At 51.9% G+C, this 18,252-nt stretch overlaps 1 protein-coding gene across 2 annotated transcripts in view; it reads right to left on the reverse strand.

The window, feature by feature from the left end:
• Positions 1 to 18,252, reverse strand: part of HIVEP3 (HIVEP zinc finger 3) — a 99,195-nt gene that overhangs the window by 48,750 nt on the left and 32,193 nt on the right. For both annotated transcript variants that reach the window (XM_059919977.1, XM_059919973.1), the window contains exons 2-3: positions 4,411 to 10,011; positions 405 to 550 (exon numbers count right to left, since the gene is read on the reverse strand). In XM_059919977.1, coding sequence (XP_059775960.1) covers positions 405 to 550; positions 4,411 to 9,480 — 5,216 coding nt within the window. In that variant the 5' untranslated portion in view covers positions 9,481 to 10,011. The remainder of the gene's footprint in view (positions 1 to 404; positions 551 to 4,410; positions 10,012 to 18,252) is intronic.

Raw genomic sequence — 18,252 nt, forward strand, 5'->3', positions numbered from 1 at the left:
AGGCAGGACAGAGGTGACTTTTGGGGAACATACACCAAGGTTAACAGCAGTCCGGACAGGACCTGGGAGAATCACTATCAATCCCAATGCGGGGTCTAGGAACCCAGCCAGCATGTGAGGAAAGAGAGGCTGGGGGAAGACCCAGGCGGCTCCAGTCCCCAGCACATACCTGGCGTACCCCACCCCCAACCAAGGAGCCCGCATTCCTTAGCAGAGGTGGTCAGCGAGTCCCACAAAGATGGCACCTCCTGGAAGGCCGGAAGCCCAGGGCTCCTGTGGGCACAGCCCTGCCCGTTGAGATGCTCACCACCTCTGAACGCAGATGACACCACCCCCAGCCCTCGGGCGGGCGCGAGCTCTTACTGCATGGGAAGCAGACATTGCAAACCAAAGGTGATTCTTACCCTCCTTCGAAGATTTTGATCCTCGCCGGCTCCCCTCTCTTGGAGGCAGGAGCGTCCTCCTCCGGCTTCCCTCGCTTCTCCTCTTCCTTCTCCACTCTAGCTATCTCTTTCTGGCCTTCCGGGGAAACCAGCGAAGGGAGGCGAACCTGGCCCACCGCAGGAATGACAAAATCATGGCTGGTTAACGGGTGGTCACGGAATGATGCCTTTGATGGCATCGCACACCTACACTTCATCCTCCCTCTACCCAGTGAAGAGGTGCTATTAGCCCCACGTTACAGAAGGAGGGAAACGGATCCTCAGAGAGGTGAAGTCAGAACTGGGACTCGGACCAGGTCTTTTTCAGGGGAAGACCAGGCCTTCCCATGACAGCTGCGTTTGCTCTCTTTTTCACACTAGTCTAGGGGTTTCTGGGGACAGGTCCTCATCTTGGTCTCCTCGGTCACACCAGCCTCAGAGAAGGCATTTGAGGAATGCTGAATACATAAATGAAGCCTCCACCTTTGGAGATTAACCAGCCCAATTTTCTTTTATAGATGAGAAAGTCAAGGTCACGCAGCAAGTTAAGGGCATTGCTGGGAGCAGAACGCAGGTCTCCTGAAGGCCCTGACCAATAGCACCCCCCGAGTCCCCCGCCCCAGAGCCGGACGCAGAGAAGCTGTGCCGCCCACTGATGGGCATGGGCCTGGTGGGCGTGTATCTCAGGGAACCTGTTCTCTTCAAGAGATAAGGGCCTCGGTGGTGACAGCTGGCTGGATAACACGTCCCCTAGATCCTCTGATGGTGGCAGGGGTGGGTGCACCCTTTAATAGGGAGCGGCGATGCTGGGCTGGGGGCTGGGGCCAGCAGTGAGATTCTTATCCTACTTCATGCCACTGTCATTAAGGTCATGAGGAACTGCACTGTTGATAGCCGGCAGGAGGAGCAACCTTGTCTCCCGGTGCTGGGACAATCTAAGGACAGAAGTCCCTGTGCCAGTCACCACACCTGCCCCTACAAGGATGGGCTGGGGCTCAGCAGAAAGGTAGCTGGTTGGGAATCAGGGAATCTGAGTTCTAGCACCACATAGGCCACTGCATGCTGAGCCACCCTTGGGTGAATTACTTCACCTCTCTGGGCCTCAGAGTCTGAGGGGATTAGACCATCTTGGAGATTCATTCCAGGGTCAACTTCTATGATTCAGTGACCCCCCCCCCCCAAAAAAAATCTCTTCAGAATTGGAGATGGGGAGTGGAAACCAAGTGAGGCTATGGACTGTTGCTTTGGCAGAAGGCAGGTGATTTTATGCAATACCCAGGGATTTCCAGAGCATGCTGTTTTCACTTCCATCTCAGCCTGCCATCTGGGCCATCCATGGAAGGACCAAGAGGCCTCCCCCAGGCTGATGAGTGACTTCTGTCTCACAACCAGCTGTGATGTCAGGGCCAAGCTAGAGGAGGCTGGTTTTGGTGGCAGGAGCCACTCTACCAGGAAACACTGTTGGAATTGAGCAGCGGACCAGGGATCCACTTTAGCTTTTAATGATAATAATGTGAATAACTGCAGATAATGATGATCAAGTGCCAATGTGCCAGCCACTGTTCTAAACACACTTTGCATATTTTAACTCATTTAATTACCTCTACAGTCCTATGAGCCAAGTATTATTATTGTCTCTATTTTATCGATGAGGAAACCAAGGTTCAGAGAGGTTAAGTAATTGGCCCAAGGTCAATTAGTAAGTGAGGTAGTGGGATTCAAATTCGGGCAACTTGGCACTGAAGCCCTTGCTCTTAATCTCTTTGCAATAGTGCATGTGGTTGTCAAAATGATCCCCAAAGAGAAAAAAGGAAGGAGAAACCTGGGGGATGAAATGTGGCTGCAAAGTGAACTCTTGTATAAGCTTGGGTTTCTCCAGGGTTTAAATTGAAAAAAAATGTGTGTGGCCAAACTCAAACCTGACTGGGTGGCATAGACCTGCACAAAGATGGTTAGGAAGAGCTTTGAAATGCTGATATAGCCCAAAGGGCCTTTTCAGAGCTACTAACAGGGAATGGAAGCTATGGGATGACAAATGTCAGCTCAGTATAATAGGGAACTTTCTTAAAGCACTGTCCCAAGATGGGCTGGGTTGTACTAAGAGGTGGTGAGTGCCCAGTCACTGGAGATACGCAAGCTGAGACCAGAGAGAGGTGTAATTATAGAAAGGCATCAATCAGTGGGCCATGCAGTTACATTAACGGACCAGACTGGTGAGCTTCTGGTAGGCAACATGCCAGTGAATCAAACGGAATATTCCAGGAAAAAGTGTGCACGGTTCAGCTCATTTTAGGAAAGCAGCATTTTAAACAAATGATTGTCAAACCCAGTTAAGCCAAATTAACTCTTTGTTTTTCTTAAACCACCTTTCAGTGTTCAATCATTAAAACAGAGGAGCAGTCCTGAGCATCCAAAAGAACTTTGGAGTGAGATCTAGTTTTGAAGCCAGGATATTTACTGTGTGTGGGGCCTTGTGCAAGTTACCGGACTTCTTTATGCTTTAGTCTCTTTATCAATCATATAGTGATATAGAACCCTGTCAAGGTGGTTGTGAGGATAAAAGTAACACTGAGCACAGTACCTGGTACATAGTAAGTGCACTATAAGTTCTAAGTGTGAATATAATTACAACAGCATCTTGGGAGTAGCCATCGCCAGTAAGAGACACTGGAGAGAAAATCAGTCATGATGTTTATGGCGAAAGTGGAAACCTCAGTTAAGGATGTCTGTAGACTGACAAGGATATTTAGAGAATAAATTTGGGAAACAGTTTGGTGAAGAATATCAAGTAGAGCTAAGGACAAATTCAATGCACAAAAGTCACTCAATAAAAGAGCAGGATACAAATATAGGAGAAGTTATCGAACATAGTTTTGTTCATTTATCTACAATAGGAATTTAGGGGACTTATTTGGTCAAAGAATCTGGTCCGAAGACACACTAATGAACATCTCTAAATTTGCAGTCACTTTTAAGGTTTTCTTTCCTCAAATAATTGAAAGAAGAAAAATAGACTCTCTGGAGTCAGACAGGTTTGGGTTCAAATTCTGGGTTTGCCAAATATTTGCCATGTGACCTGGACCTCTCTCACCCTCTGACCCTCAGTTCCCTCATCTACAGAATGAAGATGACACTGCTACCTCACAGGTGGAGATGAGCATCAACTGGATTCATGGGCACAGAGCAATGCCTGGCACAGTGAGGCTACTCAACCAATAAGACCAAGTGTTATTCCACAAATATCAAGTCAGCATAGCACATCATGGCCTAAATCCTTACGCTGGCCTTGTCAGGATACGGAGGTGTCACTGGTATGAAGCAAACCTGGAATTATCAAATGTCAATCTTCCTGAACTTGCAGGGATCAGTTCATTTTATGCCTCCTGATGCAGCCTCAAGTCAGAGGCAATGGAGGAGTAAACATGAGCCCTTAGTCGGGGCTGTGTGCTACCACTAGCATAGATGAGTCAAGCTGTGACCTTGCCACCTACTGGTAAAGAGGGATACTGCAGCCAAGCTCTATTTGCTCTCCTACTCACAGAAAAGAAAGAAGGAATATTTCAGGAGTCATTTGCATCAAATTCTAGACTCTCTGACAATGGGAAGATTTCAAGTGGCACCAGAGAACAGAAATGGTAGATGTGGAGAATAGGAAAAGACTAACCAGATAAGGGAGAAATGTATGTTGGAGTGGCAGTTTTCCAACTGTCTTTTGGCTGAGATTGTGTCTTTGATTTCTCAATAGAAGCTAATGGGAAAGTGGATCACTTTAAAGCTCACTTTATTGAAATGTATCTAGTCCAATGATATGAGGGACACTGACAAAGAAACCCAATAGATAAGGTGATCAGTCACAGCTGATAGAGAGGAAATCTGCCCACTCAGTTGGCTCTCATTTTGCAAATGGAACTTGAGGACAATGTGGCTTTAAAAGCTCAGCAAAGACTTTTAAAATCAGTGGGGAGAAGAAAAACAAGGCTGAACTCACCTCTGTCATGCGGGGCTTGCGGGAGCTGGATGGTACAAGCCTTCCTGTCTCAGGATGCGGAGCTGTGGCCATGGTGTATGTCTCTTTGCTCACCTTCTGCTTAGACCTCAGGAGGGACAAAGCAGCTTTAGTGGAAACCCCCGGAAGGTTGGGGTTGTACAAACTTATGCACCAACCAGCGTAAACAGAGGACCTCCTATCTGCATGCTGGATGTGATTTGGCTTAATGTAGTTTAAATAGCACCAACTGACATTAGTGGTCGTGTGGAGGCTGGGGAACTGCAGTACCTTCTTTGAGTCCGTACCTTCTTGCAACTTGGCTGGCCTGGGGGACGTTTCTGACAGAGGCTGTGAGCTGAGAGGTGCCAGTGGAGGGAGGTCAGGTTGTTCCTTGGAATCTTCTTTCTTCACACTCAGTGGGAGCAACCCTCTTCGGTGAGGTTTACCAGACGGCTGGGCATATTCCTTCAAAGCCTCTGAGCCCGGGGTTGTCACACGGGGCAATGAGGGCTGAGGAAGGGGAGGAATTTCCTTTGGGTCGGATGGATCTGAGGACAAGCTGGACAGTGTTTCTACTTCCCTCCTGCCCTGGCCCTGGCTGCCCAAGTGGGACTTCTCTAGTCTCTTGCTATCCTCGGTGCCGCTAAGCACCACACTGCATGGTTTCACCAGCTCGAGTTTTTCATCTGCCTTGGAAGCCTCCTCTTCCTTTACTCTTTTTTGCTGCTGGGTTTCCATGGTAAGTTCAAGGCTGCCAGCTGGTGAAAGGACACGTTTGCTTCCTCCCACTGTTGATGAACTCCCCTCCAGGCTCAAGACACTCTCTGATGACAGGGAAGTGCCTTTTCTTTCAGGTAATGTCACAGGCACTCTCAGGTATGGAGTCGGGAAACCTCTGCTTTGCTCTTCACTTACCCCAGCCGGTCTGGGCCCAACCTCGTACACATCTGCCCCACACACAGTCGTCTCCTTGCATGAGGGCTCCTCAAACTTGGGAAGAGCCACAGTTGCTGAGCTGCCCTGGGACTGGGTGACCAGGATCTGGGAAAGAGTGGTGTACATGGCGCTCCCATAGGACGGCATGTTGGTCTGGATGCGGACAGGCACAACCAGAGACACCATGGTGTCTGGACAGGCAGGCAGGGCCAGCGGAGGGGCTGACGTGGGTGCTGAGCAGGTGGATGGGAGAGCCGCGGGGGGCAGCTGGATGTCACTGCTGTACTCTGTGCTGGGGGAGAGGCCAGGGGTTCCCGTTGCCAGTGTGGCCAGGCTGGTTTTGATCTGGGGTACATGGCTTTCCACATCACCAGGGAGCTGAAGGGCGAACTGGGATTGCAGAGGCAGGAAAAACCCAGAAGAAAGTGCTGAGGAGGCAGGGTAAGGCATGGGGAGAAACGAAGGGGGCTGCCGGAAGGGGATGTTGGCTGGGTGAGGCATGAGCTGGGGGAGGTGGAGTTGGCCTGGGTGCAGAACAGTCGGTTGGAGAGGAAGTGGGGGGGCTTGAAATAAGGAGGGAGGAAGCGGGGGCATGGAGTACGGTGTGGAGAGCAGGCTGGACATGGCCTGGGTGGAGAAGAACTCTGAAGACTGCCCTGGCTCATGCTGTAGGAGGTGCTGGAAGGAGAAAAGGGAGACGGGCGGGGGCAGGTACGGCTTCTCCTGCAAGGGGAGCTGAGCAATGGGGTGGGGGAACACCTGCAGTGCTTCTGTGTAGGGTGGAGTGGCCCCCAGCGCGGGTCTGTCCTGCACCTGGCTCTTGCCTCCCGGGTGCCCGCTGTGTGAGGTGGCTGCAGAGGAAATCGGGGGCAATGGGCTTTTGGCCAAAGATTTACTGGATGAGGGCTTTGGTTCCTCACTCTCCTGTCTTCCCTTGTGGGTGGCCTCTGGCTCGGTTTCGGGAGGCCTGCTCAGAGAGGCCTGTCTCACCAAAAAGCATTTTCTTCTCTCTGGTGGGGCCGCTGAGGCTGCTGGGGCCGCTGGAGCTGCTGGGGCTGGTGCAGAAGGGCCTGTCAAGGACAAGCTGCCGTAGTCGAAGGATTTGCTGCGTGTCTCGGTCATATGGGTGGAGTGGGAAACATTGGGGCTCTGCTCTGAGGCTGACCTCCGCATCTCGCGGGTGTGCGGGTGGTGGCTGGGGACAGTTAGCATGTGGGTGCCCAAGGGTTTGGAGCGTGTGTCGGACGAGGGCCCGGCAGCCTCGGCTTTTCCGTGGTCGTCCCTCTCGAAGGAGGCGGAGCGGCTGGACCCGCTCAGAGAGACACTGCTCTCCTGGCTCGGGCTGCGAGACAGAGGCATGGAGGACTCGAAGCTGGACTCCCCGGATGACTGGGCCATCTCCGCCAGGCGCAGTCTCTTCTTCTTGGGTGGCAGCTTCTCTGCTGGGAGCTGGGCAAGTGTCTGGCTGCGCTGGGGCCACTGGAACTCCTCCGTCTTCTCGGGCTCCTTAGGGGGCGGCTCCGGCTCTGTGTCTGGCCGGTTGGGCTCCTCGGTCACCAGGATCTCGGGAACCTGAATGTTGGGCTGACGGACCAACCTGGGCTGCAGGGAGTGAGCCGAGCGTCCATGCGGGGCGGGCGGGGGTGATGAGAACGGGGCCGCAGACTTGTCTTCCCCTTCCAAGCCGCTGGGCTGCTCCAGAGAGTCGGATTTCTCAAAGGAGCTGGTGTGCTGGATGACAGAAATTTCTTTGGACGTGGTTCTCCTCTCCTTCCCTGATTCTGAACTGGACCCTGGCTTGGGAGTCCTTGGCTGGAAGCCGGCGGATCCCTCCAGGGAGGGCACTGACTTACTCGGCTCTGCTGGTGACTTGGTGGATTCCAAGGGAAGGTTCCGAGCAGCCTCAGATGGCCCGGGGCTGCTGAACTGACTCTCTGTGGACTCAAAGGCGGGTGGCTCCTCCTCGTCCCCGAGGCTCTTCTCTTTCCTCCTCTTCCTCAGTGGAGTGAGCTCCAAGGTGCTCCCCAGTTTGTAATGCATCATCTGGGACCAGGGCTCGTGCTCCGCCTGGCTCTTTTCAGCTTCCGGAGACGCGTGAGCACCTGCGGTGACGGGCTTTGCCATCTGCAGCTCCGAGCAGTAGTACTTTTTATGCGCTTCGTAGTTGTCCCTTTTCTTGTACCGAGCACCACATATGTTACATTCATAGATCACCCCTTTCGTTTTCAAACCCTTCTTGGTCTTTTTGGTGAGGTCGCTTTCCCTGGGTTCCGGTTCATCTGCGGGTTTGGAGGCTGCCTCTTTGCTGCTCGGCCCCGCCTCCTCGGAACTGTACTCCCCGCCCAAAGGTAGTTCGATGGCCGGCTGACGCTTGAGCATCCGGGGGTGGGAGGTAAACAGTTGACTGCTGCGGCTCAGGGCTTCCGAGTCGGCGACGTGGTCGTCGAAGGAGTAGCTGCCTCGGAAGGTGTGTGGGGGGGTACTGAGGGTGCAGGTGGCAGAAGGCATTGAGTGGCTTCTCAGCAGAGGCACAGGGGGGGTGGTGCTGGGCGGGTGCTGGAGGCTCAGCAGTGATTGTTCGGGCTTCGTTTTCTCGCTGTGGGAGGACAGGGGCTCCCGGTAGAGGCTGGATTTGGGCGACTCCATGCTGCTCCGCCGTGACAGGGAGCTCCTCCTGGGCTTCACGCTGTCTATCTCGCTGGTGTCCACCACGGCCTCGTTGATGGTGATGAGCTTGGTGATGTGCTCGATCACCTGCGTCCGGGGCACAGACAGAGGCACCAGGCTGGGCTTGTCTTCGGTGGGCAGGGGCAGGAGGGGCTGCGTGGAGGTGGACGTCAGCATGGCGGTCCGCTGCCCGATCCGCCCGCACTTGCCGAAGATGATCTCGGCGTAGGACCTGGCGTTGGTGTTTGGGGGGCTGACCTGCTGCTCGGCGCTCTCGGAGCGCGAGAAATACCCAGATTCGGTGCTGCCTTTGCTGCCCGGGCTCAGGAACGCCTGCTCGTCGATCACCTTCTTCCTCTCGCTCAAGCGGAGGGCCAGCTTCTGCTTTATCGTGTGGGTGTCTTCGGGTTTATGGCTCAGGGGGTGTTCGGATGAGGCCTCTGCGAAGGGGGCAGGGTCTTCGAGCGACGGGGCTGAGCTGCACTGGGACAAGGAACAGCGTTCGTGGCTGGAACCCTGGCTCCCAGAGCTGTACAAACCACTGGACAGGAGGGGGTGCTTGGGCCTCGGGGACAGCTCTGCGGGGTGAGTGGACGTGCTGCCTGTTTCCTCTTCCGAATCTGTGCTTTCCCCCTCAGTGGGCTCCTCAAACTCTTCCCCAGGGATCCTCTCCATCTCCAGCCCTGGGGGGTACATCTCTCCACCCATTCCCGAGGCCAGGCCGGCTTTGATGCGGTGGGCATGGGACTTCCTGTGCTTGTAGAGGTTGCTCTTGGTCTTGAAGGAGAAGCCGCAGGGGCCACAGGGGTAGGGCCTCTCACCCGTGTGCGAGCGGATGTGTTTCTGGAGCACGCTGGGCTTGGCACAGGGGCGGCTGCAGTATTGGCATATGTACTTGCCCGGCTTCTGTGGTTTCCTCTCTTTCTTGTGTGCCTCTTCTGTGGGCTTCAAGGAGACCTGCGAGGGACGGGGCACAAAGACTTTGGGGATGCCAGGCAGGTCCTCGGGAGGAATGACGGAAGCATGGGAAGGCAGGAGTTGGCTCTGAGGATGGAGCCCAGGGCTCACGAAAGAGCCTGAGGGGCCGGGTCTCATGGGGTCAACCAGCTGCCACGTGGACCCCTCCAGGAGATGCTCGGGTTTGCCGGGCGACATGAATGCTGGTGTCAGAGGGTGCTGCGGAATCTGCGAGATGTGGACCGAGGCTTCGATGGAGGACCTCTTGGGGGGATTCTGCGGCTGGCCTGTTTTCTCCTGAGAGCCTTCCCTAAGAACCGATGAGGGGCCTGGGAAGGGCTGTGGGGCTAGGAGCTCTTGGAAGGGGCCCTCTTGGGTGGCAGCCGTGCCACTGCCTGGGTACGGGGCGCTGGATGAGACACTGGTCTGAATGGCCTCTCCTTTGGTCAGCCGCTTCCGGGGACTTCCCTCAGCCTTCTTGGTGCCCTTGACACTTTGTTCAGGATCCATGACCTCCACGGGACTTCAGATGCTATTCAGGGAAGGTCGGGGCAGGCCGCATTTACGAATAATCCAAGCGTCCCAAGGAGGCGTCTGGCTTGGGGCACATTGGTCAAGAGCTGTGGAAGCCAAACCCAAGATGGTTTTGGGAGTTTTTTTGCAAGTGTCACTGGGTGCAAGTGGACTCAGAGCAGGTCATCAGGGCCCAGACTGTTCACGTCAGTGAGGCATGGCCCTCTACTTTGCAGACAGAAAACGCGCCAGCACTTTCTGCCTGAATGTCTGTCGTGGAAACGTCATGAAGGATGTCAGTGTTGCCATTGTATTGTTTCAGTTGGCAGTGGCAAGTGGCCCCCCACAAGTCCCCTGTGTGCTATGTGAACCGCTGACGGCTGGAGACAGCTGTGTGCATGGTCCAGGCATCCCTGGTCCCCGCACGAGAGAAGCCACGCTGGACGCCGCGGGCAGCTCCGTCCCGCCTCTTCTCCTCTTTTGTCCCGTGTTGGAGATGAACGGCCGCGGAGGGGAAGTCACGCTCTTCTACTTGACAAGAGCACACACACAGAAACACACACAGAAATAGAAGAGAAGAGAAGAGAGAGTTACTGTGACTCATCCATAGCTCAGGCAGCTCCGACCTGGTGAGATCCCTACAGGTCAACCAGGGAGACCCGACCCGAACCCAGAGCTCCAGGCTCTGTGCATTGAAGCACTGCTCGTACCTCCCTTGTCTGCATTCTCAGTGATGCCCACTGTGGTTCTGAGGACCGTGGCTGTGTGGAGCGTTGGGAGCAGGAGGCAGGGGGCGCTCTGGGAACCTCAGGGCACTTAGCGATGGGAGGCTTGGGCTCCAGTCCCTGCTCAGAGAGTGACTCCAAGTGGGTTTCAGTTCCCTAAGCCTCAGTTGCCTCATCTATGAAATGGGATAACAGCAATTCCTGCCTCAACTGCATCTCGGGCTGCAGTGGGGTCCAACATGAACATGTATGTGGATGCTGTAGGATGAATCCCGGCCAGTCCCATGGCTGGTGCAAGATTTGGGGCCGGTGGGTTATTTGGAGATGAGCTTTCTAAGAGGGGGACTGTTCTCGGGTTAGTATTTCTCTCTGGCCCTGGGTTCTGAGGGTGTCCAGGAAGGGCATCATTCATGGCTTTGCTAACCCTTGCTAACCCACCTCCCAAACCAGTGTTTCATAGAAAAGCTAAAACCACTGCCCCAGCCTGTGGGAGCTCACAGTCTAACACAGCGTGACCACCAGATCTGCCAAGCAATAGCTGGAGGGTCATTCTGGAAGTTTCCTCCAGGTGTTCAACCTTTCCTTGTCCAGTCAGTGCCCCAGGGATACCCTGGAAGTAGTTCAGAATGGGGGTCCTTGCCAAACTGAGGGGCAAAGCTGATCAGAGCAGAGCCCCAAGTGTGTGTGCCCTGCCAGGGCCAGCCAGAAGTCAGGCAGCCTAGGCTTCCTGGGCTCCAAGGGCATGGCAGAGCCACTCTCCCCAGGAGCATGGTGAGAATTTCAAAGCTGGAAGTCACTGTGAACTTTGTCTCACCAGCCACCTTACTTTCCAGTGGACAAAACTAAGGACTGCAGAGGGAGGGTGGCCTGCTAAGGTCCTATGTTCCTAAGAGGCAGGGCCAGCACTTGAACTCAGGCTCCCCACGGCCAGATTTTATTCCCCAGTCACCTTGCAGGTGTCTGTCCCCTGGGCGAGGGTCTGGGGGGGCGGTGACCGTGTCTCTGCAGCCTTCTTCCCTCTCCTGCAGGCTTGCTCTGCCCCTGGCATCCTGATCTCAGGCTCCCTTCATGACCTCACCTTTATTTTCATTGGGTGTTTGCTGATGCAGTGTTGAAAAGTTTCCTTCTTCTACTTTCGCAGAGTGCTCAGAAAATTAACAAGTCTGAAAGACTCAAATAATTTTCGCTCAAATGGCAGGACCTCGGACATAGTGACATGCCATGGAATGGCAGGTAGTTCAATAACTAACTAAAAATTATATTCTATAAATTTATTCCTTTTTTGTTTCCTTTCCATCTTGGTTCTATAGAGACTTCAATGTAACTATAACAAAATTTTATAAATATTTTTAAAAGAATGACAAGCTATAAATAATATAAGAAAGTTGTAAATAAGAATAACAAATCAGAACAAAGGAAAATGTAAATAAGGCAGGAGGTCAGGATTGGTGGGATGGAAAGAATATTGGTATAACAATCATAACGGCTTACGGTGCTTCTATAGTTCAGCTATACACTTATATCTGAGATTCCTGGCAGTCAAGGAGAAAAGAGAGATATGGTCCATTACAGGGTCTTTATATCCAGAGAGGAAGAAATATATAAGTTCCTTGCAGGAAGCAGAGGATTGATTGAAAAGAACTTTTTCATGTGGTACTTCAGACAGGGGCAGTGAATGATGCATGAGATCACCTATGTCTTCAAATGACATCCCTCCAAGCAAATGCAGTGATTGATTTTTGTCAATGGAAGGTCACAACTCAGCCAAGGCTATTCTTTGAGCAGTCAAAGCCCTCCTTTGACTCCGGCAGAGAGCATTCTCCCAAAGCAGGGAAATCTCATTTCATCATATTACTGTCAATAGGGTGGCCATGTAAGATATCATCCAAACTAGGACACTTTTGAGAGGGAAAGAGGTACAACTAATAATTATGGAGGAGCAACAGCAATAAACCAGGGCTGTCCCAGGCAAATCAGAACAAATGGCTACCCTTACAGTCAATATTTACCTTGTGACCCAAACCAGGCACAAGTACCATCTCTGGGGGTCTGGTACAAACTTTTGGTCTTTGCTGTGAGGACTGAAATGACACCATGGTCTCCTGTGGATTCCTAGAGACTGGTTGCCTAGTCTCATCCCCTCACTTGACAGATTAGGAGACTGAGGCCTAGCAGGATGATGTGATTTTCCCTAAAAATTGCACGGTGATGGTAGCTGAGGCAGACCACCCTCTGCCTCCCACCCCCTGGCCAGGGCTCATCTCCACCTCGGCGAATAAATGCCCCCTAGGACCACTGTGGCACAATGGGCACTGCAGTCTATGGCTCCCTGTTCTATGGAGGTACCGGCTTGGCGCTACAGGACGTGGCTGTATCCCTGGCAATGAGCATCAGTGGGCGTCCAGAGGCTTAACAATCAAGGGGGCCTTTCAACGTATGTCCTAACCTCACTGTGGCTGCCGGACAGGAGAAATGGGGAGCAGACTGAGGTTGGGGAGTCCATCCTGGTGGCATTACCCCCAGGCCTCATTTATCCAAGCTAATGTGGGCAGAAGTGCTGAGTCATGGAAAAGTCAGATGAGGCAGCCAGCATCTGCCGTGTAGATGCAGAACTGTGCTCCGGACTGGTCTGCAACTCCCGGGCTTGGCTGTACCTGTAGGGGGGGCGTGGAGGGGGAGGCCCCTGGGTGCTCTGTATAGATAATAAAGGGTTGACGCTACCTACTATTTCTAGTGATCCTTTCATGCAAGGATCTCAAAGCACCCCCAAAATACTAGCTAGTGGCAAGCTTTGCTTCTTCCAGTGGATGGAAGGGACCCTCCACATGACTGGGTGGTGAACGATCAGTCTGGGTGGGGGTTAGTTGGCCAAGGAGGACTCTACATCGTCGAGTCCTGTGGTTCTCCCTTCACCGAGCCACAGGCTCTCCAGGGGCAGGTGGGGAAGTGCCCAGAGGCTGGGGCTTGGAGAGTCCCAGGCCAGGTAGGAGGGGTGGGATGGATGAGGGAGACAGGTGGCTATTGTGTCATCAGGTGACTCACTGGGCCAGCACCACCTGCCTGGGGTCAGCATCCAGGCTGCACCTGTGAGCCGGGCTCGGGGCTCTTCCCAAGAGGCCCCTCCTGCCAGCACCCTCTGGGGCAGGAGCAGCCAGGACATGTCAGCACCATCGGCGACCCAGAAGGAGTGGGTCAGTGAGGCCCGAGAGCCGAAAGGCCCACCCCTTCGTTCTGCATAGAGGGCACCTGAGCTGCAGGGGGCAATGACTATTTCAGGCCACACAGGTCCCCGGGCTCCTGGGCCAGTGCTCTCTGCTGCCCTGCTCCACACCTCATGACAGGCCAAGGGTCCTTCATACGAGAGGCAATGGGAGGGGGCAGCAGGACTGGGTGCAGACCTGGGGCAAACCTAGGAGGGCTAAGAAGGCTTCAGCCTTGGAATGGATTACAGTTCACACTGGCATCATCACTTGTTTACTTAACTCTTTAATCCCTTTAGAAGGACTGTTTCCAATCACTGTGACCAAGTGACACTAAGAAAATGGCTCTTTTCTATCTTCTGTGCTTCTGAAGGTGTGTGTAAAGTTTTAATATAAACTTGAAGTAACAGAAGAAAAAGCTGCCTCTGCAGAGAACTGGTGAGCACACCTGTAAAAGTCACCAGTGACATGAGGTCAGAGGTAGAGGGTTTTCTTGACAGGGCCCAGAAGCTGGGCCAACAGGGGCCTGAGCCTCAGGCCAGAGGGAGGATGGATGTCCTCTGCTGATGGTGGCAGAATGGCTCTGGGGTCCACATTGCCTGCCTCTGAGGCCACAGCCTTCAGAGTTCTGGCTTAGAAGCCAGCTTAGAACCATGAAGAGAACCTGAGTTTCAAGATCCAGTTGGCTAGCATATCAGACAACTTGGCTCCCACTTCCAGAAGCTTCCATAGGCCTAGCTATTAGGACAACCCAACAAGGAAGAGAGCAGGGTGCTGGGGCTGGAGTCACAAAGGCCTCAGGGGAGTGGGAAGTGAGGGAGGAGCCAACAGGGCCGAGGCAAGGGGGCCTGAAGCTCTGAAACCAAACTGGAAACCACTTTCGTATCCAAGGTGCAGGGACAACGTGGCCATAGCCCAGAGTGGACGCCCAGAGGGCTCCCAAAGGGGAGGTGGGAGGTGGGCTCTGTCAGGTGGTCAATTCCACCAGTCCTGGCAGGGGGCCAACTTGAATCTGCACAGGCTCTAGACTAGGGAGCTTGGGTCACCAGCCAAGTTAGAGAAGACTGAGGCAAGACAGGGACAGGAGCCTGATGTCCAGGGGCTATTAGGTCAATCTGCCCCAGACTTGGGGCATAAAGTTCTTATAATTTAGTTACACATATACATGCATGCGTGCACCCCAATATGCCAACATCTGGTCAAAATTTTACTGACCCTAAATAATAAAACATACCGATGTTAAAAACACCAGGAAATGGGCTTCCCTGGTGGCGCAGTGGTTGAGAACCTGCCTGTTAATGCAGGGGACACGGGTTCGAGCTCTGGTCTGGGAAGATCCCACATGCCACGGAGCAGCTGGGCCCGTGAGCCACAACTACTGAGCCTGCGCGTCTGGAGCCTGTGACCCGCAACGGGAGGGGCCGCGATAGTGAAGGGCCCGCGCACCGCGATGAACAGCGGTCCCCGCACCGCGATAAAGAGTGGCCCCCGCTTGCCGCAACTAGAGAAAGCCCTCGCACGAACCGAAGACCCAACACAGCCAAAAATAAATAATAAATAAATAAATAAAGTAGCTATAAAAAAAAAAACAAAAAAAAAACACCAGGAAAGCAAGCCTTCCCCTTATTTTCAAAAGCTGAAACCCAGCACAGAAGGCCACAGGCTGGACAGGAGGCAAACAGAACGTGTTTTTATTTAAGGACCCAACACCAAAACCAGTGTCCCTTCTGAGAATCTCTGTGTGTGACACTGTGTGTGTGTGTGTGTGTGTGTGTGTGTGTGTGTGTGTGTACAAGATGGGGCAGAATTCTTTTGCTGCAAAGAAAAGTAAAAGTGGCTGGGGGCTCAGCTGGTGGCAAGAGGGTGAGTGTGAAGATGTGGGTCTGGAGACTAACGGAAGAGGTCATCAGAGAGCCACCGAAGGAAGTCTGGACAGAGAGTGGCCAAGGCCAATGGTGGGGCTCTGGCTGGGAATGGGGAACGTGGCAGAGACTGAAAATGTCTCCCACTAGCCGCTCCCCTTTCCTTTCGTAATTGAAGCCCCGGAGTATCAGCTGGATCTGTGGTCACCCAGCTGGACTGTATCTACCAGCTTCCCTTGCAACTAGCTCTGGCCAACAGATGTAGCTCGTAGGTCATGGCCAGAAAGAAAGGTGTCTGCCCTCCACGTCCTCATTTTCTCAGGAAGGAACATGGAAGTAGTAGTGGTGGTAAGCCAACTCTGACCACATGGAAGGGAACCTGACCTCCAGGGACGGCGTGAAGCAGAGTCACCTGCCCCCATGAGAGAACGACACCGTCTAGCTCGTCTTAAGCCACATCTACTCGGTCCCTTTTAGAGCAGTCAAACAAACACACTAACTCACACAGGCGGTTGCAGTGCAATATTAGTCCTGGGGAGTCTAATAAGAGCTTGACAGAGCCCAGGCCTGGGAACATTGGGATACAGGGAAATGCAGCAACACAGACCGGGGTCCAGGCCTAAAGGACATGATGGGCTCTTGCGAAGGGGCAGGTGTCTGGTCACCAAGCCCACACACAGGGCAACGCAGCATGCGATCCCAAAGGCAGCTTTGCAACTCAGCTTGTGTTTGAATCCTGGCTTCTCCACCTCCTAACTGGAAATGTTGGGAACCTCTCTAAGCCTCAGTCTCCCTACCTATAAAATGGGGACAATAAAAGTACCACATGTGGTTTAAATTGAGTTAATTCATATGCAATGCTTAGTATAGTACCTCCTGGAATGTAGTAAACAGTCAAGAAATAATGGCCATCACTGTTATCAGGGGAAGTCTTTCTGTTTGAGGGGCTGCCCTGGCCTTGTGGAAAGAGCACTGGCCTGGATGGCAATCCTGGCTCTGCTGCTTTTAGGCCGCAGGCTGTTGTGAGCACTCAGTGTGATTATCACGTATAGAAAGTACAGGCATAACTCATTTAACTGTGCCTCGCTTTACTGCACTTTGCAGATAATGCAGTTTTTACAAATTGAAGGTTTGTGGCAACCCTGCATCGAGCAAGTCTATCAGCGCCATTTTTCCAACACCATTTGCTCACTTCCTGTCTATGTGTCACATTTTAGTAGTTCTCATAATATTTCAAACTTTTTTATTATTATTACATTTGTTATGATGATCTGTGATCAATGATCTTTGATGTTACTACTGCAATTGTTTTGTGGCTCCATGAACCATGCCCGTATAAGATGGCAGACTTAATGGATAAGAGTTCTGTGTGTTCTTTCTGACTGTCCCAACAGGCCATTCACCGTCTCTCTCCCTCTTTTTGGGCCTCCTTATCCCCTGAGACAACAACAATGTTGAAATTAGGCCAATTAATAGCCCTACAGTGGCCTCTTAAGTGTTCAAGTGACAGGAATAGTCACACGTCTCTCACTTTAAATCAAAAGGTAGAAATGATTAAGCTTAGTGAGGAAGGCATTGAAAGGCATCTCAGTTGAAAGCTGAGATAGGTCAAAAGCTAGGCTTCTTGTGCCAAAGAGTTAGCCAAGCTGTGACTGCAAAGGAAGAGTTCTTGAAGGAAATTAAAAGAGCTACTTCAGTGAAAACACGAATAAGAAAGCGAAACAGCTTACTGCTGATAAGGAGAAAGTTTGAGTGGTCTGGATAGAAGATCAAACCAGCCATAATATTCCCTTAAACTGAAGCCTAATCCAGGGCAAGGCCCTAACTCTCTTCAATTCTATGAAGGCTGAGAGAGGTGAGGAAGCTACAGAAGAAAATGTTGACGTTAGCAGAGGTCTAAGGAAAGAAGCCGTCTCCATAACATCAAAGTGCAAGGTGAAGCAGCGAGTGCTGATGTAGAAGCTGCAGCAAGTCATCCAGAAGATCTAGCTAAGATAATTCATTATGGTGGCAACACTAAACAACAGATTTTCAATATAGATGAAACAGCCTTATTTGGAAGAAGATGCCATCTAGGACTTTCATAGCTGAAGAGGAGAAGTCAGTGCCTGGCTGCAAAGCTTCAAAGGACAGGCTGACTCTCTTGTTAGGGGTCAGTGCAGCTGGTGACTTCAAGTTGAAGCCAATGCTCATTTACCTATTCTGAAAAACCCCAGGGTTCTTAAGGATTATGCTGAATCTTACTCTGCCTGGGCTCTATAAATGGAACAACAAAGCCTAGACGACAGCACATCTGTTTACAACATGGTTTACTGAATATTTTAAGCCCGGTGTTGAGATTTACTGCTCAGAAAAAAAGATTCCTTCCGAACTATTACTGCTCATTGACAATGCACCTGGTCACCCAAGAGCTCTGATGGAGATGTTCAAGATTAATCTTGTTTTCATGCCGGTAACACAGCATCCATTCTCCAGTCCATAGGTCAAGGAGTAATTTCAACTTTCAAGTCTTGTTATTTAAGAAATATATCTCATAAGGCTATAGCTGCCATAGACAGTGATTCCTCTGATGGATCTGGGCAAAGTAAATTGAAAACCTTCTGGAAAGCATTCACCATTATAATACCATTAAGAACATGTGTGATTTCATGGGAAGAGGTCGAAGTATCAATGTTAATAGGAGTTTGGAAGAAGTTGATTCCAACCCTCATGGATGGCTTTGAGAGGTTTAAGACTTTAGTGGAGGAAGTAACTGCAGATGTGGTAGAAAGAGCAAGAGAATTAAAAGTGAAGCCTGAAGATGTGACTGAATTGCTGCAATCTCATGATAAAATTTTAACAGATGAGGAGTTGCTTCCTAGGGATGAGTAAAGAAAGTGGTTTCTTGAGATGGAATCTACTCTTAGTGAAGATTTTGTGAAGACAAAATCGAAAAGATTTTGTGAAACAATGGCAAAAGACTTAGAATATTACATAAACTTA

The sequence above is a fragment of the Balaenoptera ricei genome, chromosome 1 (assembly GCF_028023285.1).
Source record: "Balaenoptera ricei isolate mBalRic1 chromosome 1, mBalRic1.hap2, whole genome shotgun sequence".
Classification (NCBI taxonomy): domain Eukaryota; kingdom Metazoa; phylum Chordata; class Mammalia; order Artiodactyla; family Balaenopteridae; genus Balaenoptera; species Balaenoptera ricei.